Raw genomic sequence first — 10,066 nt, forward strand, 5'->3', positions numbered from 1 at the left:
TATATAATATTATATATATTGATTTATATAAGCCATTCTTAAATTTAAAATTTCACCAGGCTGTTAAGAACTTGTGCCAAACTTCTGTTTTGCATTTTTAAACCCAAGTTTGTATGCAATATTCAGTATTAAAAGATAAACATAATGTCACAGTTTCTTTCAGCAGACAAAGCCATTGATAAACAAACAGGTGAGGGTTTCTCTTCAGGAGCTAAACTGAAATACAAACTTGGCCATAAAGGTTTTCATTTTAGAGACTTTTCCTTCTCCCTTTGTAACTTCTGATCTATATCATTTTAGAAGTATAATAAACCCAAGAGGAGCCCTAGCTATTTCCTTGGCCCATACTACATGTAGCATCTGCATCTCTTGTCCAAAGCTGAACAGTTATTTCAGTAATCCTATGGCTCCTCTGTTCATCCTTCCTTCTTGGCTTCTGCAGTTAGCCTGGCGTGACTGAGTCTGGTTAAAATAACCTCTTGCCATTTGACCTTTTTCTTCAGGACTTCTTGACCGATTTGGTGATGTCTGAGGTAGATCGTTGTGGAGAGCATGATGTCTTGATCTTCAGGGAGAACACACTTGCTACCAAAGCTATTGAGGAATACCTAAAGTTGGTAGGGCAGAAGTATCTTCACGATGCGCTAGGTAAGAAAGTGCCTGTCTGTCACCCGTTTGCATTGCAAGAGCTAACCCTGAACTTTCTACAGCATGACTGAAGCCTCGTGCATCTAGGAATGTGGGATGGGAAGGAACTGCCTCAGCACTCAGCCCGGGTCTCTGGTATCCAAATAGCAAAATACATGCTATCTTACTCTTGAGGCCCTTCCTCCACGCAGAGGAAAATGCTCTTTGGTGCGTGCAGGAGTAGTGCCCAAGGAAAGGCAAACTTGATTTGATACAGCCGAGCCCCTCTTAAAGTTTTTATCACTACATTATGTTTTTCTGGGTAATCTTGTGTGTCTGTAGTTGTGATGAAGAGGTGCAATACTGCAGTCGTTTTGTGGGCAACGGTGATTGTTCGATCTGATGCATGAACAGGTTTAAAAAAGGGATTTTGACATGTAGTTTAACAGTGGAAATTGAGACCGATACCTTGTATTGTGTCAGTACTGCATGGTATCACATGCAGTACAATTAGGTGGAGATTTCAGAGGGAGTTATGAATGTGAAGCATGTATTTCACTAATCTCCTTGTATGCTAAAGAAGCTCCTGCACTCACTTCAGGCTGAAGTGCTACCACCCAGGGGGTTAGATATACTCAGAGGTATCTGGTTGACAACCAAAGTTCTCATCCACAAGTATGTATTGCTAGTGCGTCTTCGGTCAGTCTCTTTCACTCACTGTTGTAGTTAACAGCAAATGTTAGCTGTGGTGTTCACAAGCTTGGGTTGAATGCATATAATACAAGACAATTCATTGCCAGATGCTTCAGCTGCAACTGTTGGTAATGCTGGCACGTTCCAGAGTGACCCTTGGACTTGCTCAGGCCTTACCTTTGCCACGAGCAATTAATTCATAAACATTTGTGTTAATCTTTTAAATTGATACCTTGCCCCAACAAAAATCCTTAGACAAACATGGCCAGGGGGAGCGAGGCTCCAGGGCTACTGAGCAGCACAGGGCAGGAGGTGGAGATACAGACTGTCTAGGGAGCCTCCTGCCTGCGTTTATCCAAAGTGCTCTTTATTCACTGCCTCATTAAAACTATCTGGCCAACCTGAGATGTCCTACTCCATTCTCCCCGTGGGGTCTTAATGTCCAGGGTTATGTGCCGGGGTGGATTCTAATAATCATATTATTGTCCCCTCTCCACCAAAAGGCTCTGCTGTAGTCATAAGCCATTGCTTTGGGAATTAATGTCCACGCAACTAATATTGCAATAAAGAGGACTGAAAACATGCATGCTCTCTTCTGAAGAAATTCACAGCCTCGCTAGAGCTAGCTGTTTACCAACTCCACACAATCTTCTTACCCACAGTTGCACAATGAGCCACCCATCCCCCTGTTGTTTCTTGGATGAAGAAAGCTGTGGAAATTGATACAAGAGAAACAAGATCAGGCCAAAGCCCAGTCCCATACCACATCCTTTCAAAAAAAAAAAAAAAAAAAAAAAAGAGAAAGCAGCAGCAGCTTGCTTTCCCAGCAGTCTCGCTTGTCCTCAGCGATCCCAGACGCTGGCAAGTCATCAAGGAGATAGTTGGCTAAATTAGTGCTCCAAGGGTCAGTATAGTCAGGTCTGTGATTATATGCGTTTTGGCCGTTTCTTAAGTGTAATGAGCCTCTTCTGGTTGTCTTATGGGTGGAACCGCTGCACACAAGTCAGAGTCCTAGGCTCTTGCTTGGTATGGAGAAATAAGCAGCATAATACTTTGTACTATGCTCTTCAGGAGACTGAATGATCAGCTGTGGGACCAGTAGATTACATTTGACTGCAAGCCCCTTAATGTGCAGTAATTACATAAAAATATTTTAAAATTAATGACTTCTAATACATCATTTGGAGCATTGGTGCTGAGTGATAAGATTGTAAATCATAGACATGAGAGATGGAAAAATCCCCCAAAGGTCTTCCAGCTCGTCTGTAGCTCAGGGCAAGATTGCTCATGACAATGTAGCCATCTAATTCGTTGTCAAGTTTTAAATGTCATTTTGCTCAGATGCCATGTTCTTTGAAAGGATTAGCAATATTACACTTGGTGTTAGCTATTTAATACAACTGTAAGAACATCTTAATGTATGATTACGGCAGGGTCTTGTGGACCACAAAGAGTAAGTTTAAAATGTGTTTAAGGAAAAAAAAATTATCCAGTAAGCAACAGTAAAACCAGAATTGTCTCAACGGAAGTGATGCTGAGAGTTTTGCAAAAAGATGCCCTCAGGAGAAATCTTTTGGACCTTAACAAAAAAAAAAAAAGCTTAAGAATATTTGCTGCCTGATTTGCTTGCAAGAACACTGCTGACCTGAGATTCGAGGAGGGGGGTTGGGTGTTTTGGGCTTTTGAGAAAACAAAGACAAAAAAGCAAAATCGTTTTGTACAAACAAGCCTTGTGGCCTTAGCTTGGAGCCAGGAAGATCATCTGAGGAGATGAACTCAAAAGACATTGAATCATTAAATGAATGAATAAAGAGTTTTTCCTAGTGAACAACAGTTTAAAAATCACTTGGTGTGCTAGCATATATAGGAGGAAAACTAGTAAGTAGTTCATTGCAATATGTCAAACAAAGGAAACCTCATCTGCTTTTTTAAGTGTTCAGTTTCTGTTGTGATGCTATAAGAGCAGTGTGACAGAAATGCAAAGGATTTTGAAAGATGCAGGCTATGTAAATGTTGCAAAGTGTTGATAAGAGGTTGAGAAAATTAGCAGTATGTAGCTAGTACTCAGGTATTACTCTTATTCAAGATCAAGGTGACACTTCTTAAAATTAAAAAAAAACTGTTAAATTTAGAAATAATAAAAATAAATTGCATTGTCGAGTGCATTTCCTGAGGAAATTATGAAGACAAATAGCACAGCTTCATTTCTAAGACTGGATAATTTTATAGTTGATAATACAGTTTGAATACAAAGTCAAATCCTATTGTTTAGGCTATAAATGAAGTGTCTGCAGGGGTTATAAGCAAAGCCATCCTGTTATTGCACCTGTATTTGGAGCAAGCGAGGGCACGGGAGGCTGAAGCATCAGAGCACCAGCTGTCGGATCTGGTACGGCAAGTGCTCTGTTCCGAAAGGTCTGGGAGGAGTCGTGTCCCCAACATCTGGTGTCTGGAGGCTGTATTGCAGACACGGGGAGCCGAAGAGGCAGTTGCCAAGGAAAGACATAAGCAGGATTTAAAGGTGTGTCAAGGAGGCTTTTCATGTAACTACCCTGGTTTGTCATCCTCTTCCCTTTGTCCAGGGGAGTTTATCAAGGCTTTGTACGAGTCAGATGAAAACTGTGAAGTGGATCCCAGCAAATGTTCATCTAGTGAATTAACAGATCATCAGAGCAACCTGAAAATGTGTTGTGAGCTGGCCTTCTGCAAGATTATCAACTCTTACTGGTGAGGCATTTCCCTTCCCCTTCTCCCCCATTAGGTCATTTGCTTAGAGGGTGCCCATCCCTCCTCTGAATATAAGAAAACAACAGTTGTACAGGGATACAGCATAGATCCATCTGTCTTCTGAGACTGCCTTTGTTTCCCTTCCTCACTACCTTCCTACGTGTGACACCATATTGCAGGTGGAACTTGTGCCCAAATTGGGGACTTCCAGTCCCACACACTGTACCTGACAGGAGCTTCTGCTGAAATACTTTGCCAAAGGAACACATACTGAGCTGTGGCTGAATACAGTAAGAAGATAACAGCTTAGCTTGAACTTGGAATAAAAAGCTGGAAGTTTTGATGTCTATAGAAAACTCTCAGACCCTTTAGATCTGTAGACTTGAACAGGAAATCACAGGGAGGAAATGTTGGCAGAGGGATTTCTATCAATCTCTGTTTCTGAGTAGTAGTGAAAGAAGAAGGGCCTTTCTGCCTCAGGATGAAGCACATGCGAACTATTTAGAGAGCTTAACAAGCAAAATAAGAATGTTATTTGTGGAGGTGAGTTCAGTTTGGTTTTAGTACTCTAGCACCCTGTTTGCTCCAGGGTAGCGATGGATAAGTAGTTCTTAGCTCGTAAATCAGCGTGTCTGAAAATGGCTTCACTTAACGTATATGAGCAAGGGATGCCTTAAAGACTACTTAAGTATCACCAGATTAAATGGGAGTCTAAGAATAGATGCCCAGTGACATTTCCTAGCCTAGAGAAAGAAAAGGGGCTGGGGGGGAAGAGCCAAAGATGTTTTCTCACAGATAATTATTTCAGGTGATTGGTCACCAAGTTCAGCTTGTTGCATCTTATTGCCCATGCGATTTTATTTTCTGGTTTCTTGTTTTTCAGCGTGTTCCCTCGTGAGCTGAAGGAGGTATTTGCATCTTGGAAGCAGCAGTGCCTGAGCAGGGGCAAGCAGGACATCAGTGAACGCCTGATCAGTGCCTCCCTTTTCCTCCGCTTCCTGTGCCCCGCTATCATGTCCCCCAGTCTCTTTAGCCTCATGCAGGAGTATCCTGACGACCGGACATCTCGCACCCTCACACTTATTGCTAAAGTCATTCAGAATCTCGCCAACTTTGCTAAGTAGGTGGTGGCAATAAAACTGAAATCTCTGCCTCTCGGGGTGCAAGTCACTGCAGGTTACTGTGGAGCAAGGAGAGCCCTGCTTGGTCGTCATGTTTGCAGGCAGCTGATTCTCTGTCAAATTGAAGTCAGCTTTGGAAAAGGAGGAGACTTCTCGCTTATATGTGAATGCTGTTCCCCTTGAGACACCTCAGTGTTGAGCTAGATAAATTCTCCTTTTCACATGCAGATTTGGGCTGTGTTGAATTCAGTAGAGGGGACACAGTATAAAACCAAGAAGAGATGTGCATTAGCATGTCAGTGTTTATGCTATTTCAAAAGAAAAAAAAAAAAGCCTGTTCCCATCAAGGATCATGATTTTCCTCCTTTCTTCCTCCAAAATTCCCAGCTGAATGACACAAAGGGCATGGCATAAGGACGCAAAGGGCATGGCTGGGGCCTTGGGGGGGGGGGGGGGAGCAGTGTGGGTGCAGAGAAGGGGAGAAAGGGTGTCTGGGGCAGGGGGGGGAGGGAAGATGTGTCGAGCCCTTAATCATAATATGAACAGTGAATTACTAGTATTTAAGTAAGTCCAAGAAAGCGGTGAATCAAATTGTCCAATTTTCTTTTTCCTCCTAGAGTAAATCTTCAGAAAGGCAGGTCTATTAAGCCTTTCAGTCGTTGTCTGTAAGCAGTTGTACTCTGTATTTTGTGTGGAGGGTATTGACTGAGTCTCCCCCCGCCCTTTGTTGCAGGTTCGGTAATAAGGAAGAGTATATGGCCTTCATGAATGACTTTTTGGAACATGAGTGGGGAGGAATGAAGCGTTTTCTCCTGGAGATCTCTAATCCAGATACCATTTCAAACATGCCTGGATTTGAGGGCTACATCGATCTGGGCAGAGAGCTCTCAGTTTTGCATTCCCTCTTATGGGAGGTTGTGTCCCAACTTGATAAGGTAAAGTAGGCTGGAGGCCCGGGAGGGTGAATCCAGTGATTGTATCGTAGCAACAGTAAGCACTAGCAAACATCAAGGGAGCAGCTGAAGCCTGCTTTGGGGAGAACTTATTCAGAAGCTTTTGAAAGGAATGTTTGATAGTGGTATTTCACAATTGTACTTTCCGTGATTTCACATCAGGACCTAAAGAAGGGCATGTGAAGTGGTTGGGCTTCAGCAGCAGTGCAAACACTTCGCAAAGCCTTAAGTAAGGCTGGATTGTTCAGTGGTGGAGAGGGCAGCGCTTAAAAGTAGACCTGGAATTCCCTGAGCAACTGGTCCTTTCTCATAAGTGAGCTGGAAAAAAGGGAGGGTGTTCAGACACAAAATGAAAATGTTGCAGTGCCCTTTTTGATGCTAATGGAGCTGTTTTGCTGCACACCAGGCCCTACCCTGCCCAGCTCTGATGGAGTAATGTGTTGGCCAGGCAAAACTCTTCTCATTAAAGACCTGATTCAAAGCCTGCTGGGGTGTTCTCATTTCTGTAGTCTTTGGATTAGTTTTTAGTGTGCAAGAGGATGCCATGTAAACACCTGGTCCCACTCTCAGTTTTATCCTGTAAAAAAAGCGAGATGCTTTCTGCCATGTATTGTGGTGGGGTCATACGTGTTGTCTACATTCTGTTCGGCTGATCACAAGAGACATCGGCAACAATAAGCATTGCTTCCATTTAGCTATAGAAGGAGAAAAGGCAGTAGTTTGCTCTTCTTCTTCTATGTGGCTTTGCAGGATCCAAAATCATTAAAACCTTGATATCAAAGGTAGTTGATAAAACCCAGAAAAGCTGAGCTGTGAGTCATTGGGGGTTTTTTTTGCAAGTTCTTGGAACTGTTCCATATTTCAACTTTTAGAGGTGCATTATTTTGTCCATATTCCATTTGTATTATTCTTTCTTTTGAAACTGGAGAGGTGAGGTGAATTGCAATGCACTCTTAATACTTTCATTGCATTGAGGTTTGCCAAAATAGTTATTTGTTGGATATCTATTTTCTCACAGTACATTACTTAAAACAGAAAACAAGAAACTGAGCTTATTGCATCAGAGTAAATTGCAATGTCCTTGACTGAAAAAGGCAATATGTATTAATCTTAGTTAATCATAGTTTGATAACAATTTATGGTCTTGTTTTTCCATTTCCCTCATACATGCACACAGTGTACATTCAGAATGTCTCAGGCAGCAAAGTCAGCTATAAAGACGGTCCAGCTCAGGAAAACAGGCAAAGTGAGCCCTCAAAAGACCAAATCCTCCATTTCTACAAATTGGGGTAAACCCACCAGCGCAGGGGACACTGCTGTCTCCCTCCAGCCGGTCAGACATCAGGTCAAGAGAAACCCAGCTCCAGTCTTTAGAACTGCAAATGGATCTTCAGACTTGGTGCTAGTTACTGTGAGCTGCTCTCTGAATGGAACAGTCGTAAATGTCTTGGGCAGTGAGGAAACGGAGGAGCAAGACCTGGATAAACGGTCAAAGCAGATCTGCTTTATCCTTTTTGTAGGTTAGATGCATGGATCTACCCTAGCAGGCCCTGGGGAGCTGGTATAGTGGTTTGCTAAAAAGAGAATTAAGGGGTAGAGTTACATTGCAATACTTCTTTACTGTAGGTGAGGACTGGGAAGTGATGAGAGAAGTCACCTCAGAGATTTTAACAGACACAGAAGTGCTATATGAAAGCGTCTTTAAACAGACCTTTCTCTGGAGCCAAACTGACTGACTACCTGCTTGCAGGGAAAATAAGGATACCATTGAAAAGAGCATCGTCTTTTTTAGCAGAGTTTTACTTTCTTATAAACCTCCAGCACTTTCACCTTCTTCCTGCAGTCCCGAGAGCCCGGACGTGCCCTGTAGATGATAGAACCGGCAGTGACCCAAAGCGGGGAGAAAGATAAAGAGCCTGAATGAGCACCCTTCCTTGCTGGAAGGTCAGCTGCTCTTATCCTAGGCCTGGCCAACACTGAGCTAACATGTAATTGAACAAGAAGCTACACATTTCATTCCAGGCTGATGTGATAATGTTGGGATGAGGATCATTGATGTTTTCATGCAGTTATTTTTCACTTTTAGGTAGGGAAGAAAAGCTTAATTGTTGATAGTGGGATGCTACAGAAGATGGCATCAGTGTAGGATGCCAAAAGCGAAAGGCTTATTTAATGAAAACCTTCCCTTTCCCCATCTCCCTCAACCCTTGCGATTCTCTCATGATCCCCCTGAACGCCGCATCCCCTTGTCTGTTGGCATGCATTTCCTTTACCACATGACACCCTTTGCCTGGAAAGTTCCCCCCACTAGCTGAATCTGTAGTCTTTGAATGCCCTTTAATGAGTAGATACTGTAGTTTTCACTTTGACCTCACCCTGGACTTAGTTTGCTTTGCATGATAGTTTTGCATTGGAATGGCAATAGTTTTGTTTTATTGAGCATGATTTTTATTTTTGGGGGTCAATCCTAATTTCTTTTCTATTTCCTTTTCTTTCCTCAATGTCTGCTGCACCCCGTTTCGTCTCCTCCATCCATCTCGTCGCCGTGGTTACGCTGCTCCGTAACACTGCATTACGGTCCTGGCACACCCGCACACAACCACCCACCCTCCTTCCTTCCACCTCCACCCTTCCGCCTCTGTGCATCGTTATCAAAAAAACTGGCGGATGTCGCGGTGCTTGTTGTCCAATTAGGGTGAAAATTCCTTCCTACAGGCGACCGTGGCAAAACTGGGACCTCTTCCTCGTATTCTTGCCGATATCACCAAATCAATGACCAACCCCACGCCAATACAGCAGCAGCTGAGGCGTTTCACTGAGCACAGCTCTAGTCCAAACGTCAGTGGCAGTCTCTCCTCAGGGCTTCAGAAGATATTTGAGGACCCCGCTGATGGGTATGTAAGAGCTAGAGCTCAAGGGAAGATGCGGGATAAGGGGGTGGTTAAGCCTGTTAAGAGCCTGCTTCATTGCCTGAGCTGTCTGCCCGGGCCTGCTGTACGAGCTGGGAGCTAAGGCCTCTGCCACGGGGAATACACAGTCCCAGAGAGAGGGTGCACAAGGTGGCACTGGAGACCTGAAGCTTTTGACTTACCCAGGATGCAAACATCTGTCTGGGAGTCAATGACTTCAGCTGCTGAAAAACCATTTTGCAATTTACTGCCAGTCTGAGTATCCGGATGCATAGTCAGCCATAATGTTTCCTTCTGGCAGTCAGGCCACTTATTTCCTGCTAATGAAAAAACTGGGCTGTAGATGGAACTTGTTACCAGTGGAATAGCAAAAATAGTCCCCGCTCTGTTTAGTGCAGCATTTCTCGCACTGTAATAGCTGTTAATCTAAAGCAAAAAGCTGTGACAGGGCAAAACTCCCAAAGAGTTTGGATATTGTGGTCTCCAAGTAGTTTCTGTGCTGTCAGGTATGAGGGCCAGTTTTGTCACGTGGAAGTGTCTGCCTTCTGAGCTTATATCCAGAGCTACAAGAGCCTTCACGCAACTGCTGAATCTTCACACACCCACAATACATAATGCTGGCAAAGGGTTAAATGGGATCAGAACTGTTCTAAAATCTTTCTGGAGACAGAACTGTCTAAGGGGGGAGGATTCGGTGGGAATGGTTTGCATTTCACCTGTGAAACAACGAAGATGAAGCACTACTTGAATCAAACCTAATTCCCAAAGATAAGTGGTAATTAAGTTAGAGTGTGTTCTGACTTGAACACAAAGAGCTCGTAAAAGGAAATCGGGTTCCTTGAAGATTTCGGGGCGGGGGGGGGGAAGGGTTAAATCAGGTAGAAAGACTTCTCTGGGACAGATCTCTCTGGGTCTCGGCTGCTTAAATACTAACCAAATTCTTTTCCACTCTGCAGTGACTTGCATAAGCTGAAGTCTCCAACCCAGGAAAATGTAGATGGATATTTTAGGGGCAAGACCTTACTGTTGGTTCAGC

At 43.5% G+C, this 10,066-nt stretch overlaps 1 protein-coding gene across 1 annotated transcript in view; it reads left to right on the forward strand.

Annotated features, from left to right (window-relative positions):
• Positions 1 to 503: 503 nt before the first annotated feature.
• RASAL2 (RAS protein activator like 2) overlaps positions 504 to 10,066 on the forward strand; it is a gene marked incomplete at its 5' end in the record, with an annotated part of 22,170 nt that continues 12,607 nt past the window's right edge. The window contains 6 exons of the mRNA XM_010296231.1: positions 504 to 648; positions 3,903 to 4,047; positions 4,931 to 5,167; positions 5,902 to 6,103; positions 8,816 to 9,015; positions 9,987 to 10,059. Coding sequence (XP_010294533.1) covers positions 504 to 648; positions 3,903 to 4,047; positions 4,931 to 5,167; positions 5,902 to 6,103; positions 8,816 to 9,015; positions 9,987 to 10,059 — 1,002 coding nt within the window. The remainder of the gene's footprint in view (positions 649 to 3,902; positions 4,048 to 4,930; positions 5,168 to 5,901; positions 6,104 to 8,815; positions 9,016 to 9,986; positions 10,060 to 10,066) is intronic.

This window comes from Phaethon lepturus, unplaced genomic scaffold (assembly GCF_000687285.1).
Source record: "Phaethon lepturus isolate BGI_N335 unplaced genomic scaffold, ASM68728v1 scaffold10711, whole genome shotgun sequence".
Lineage (NCBI taxonomy): Eukaryota > Metazoa > Chordata > Aves > Phaethontiformes > Phaethontidae > Phaethon > Phaethon lepturus.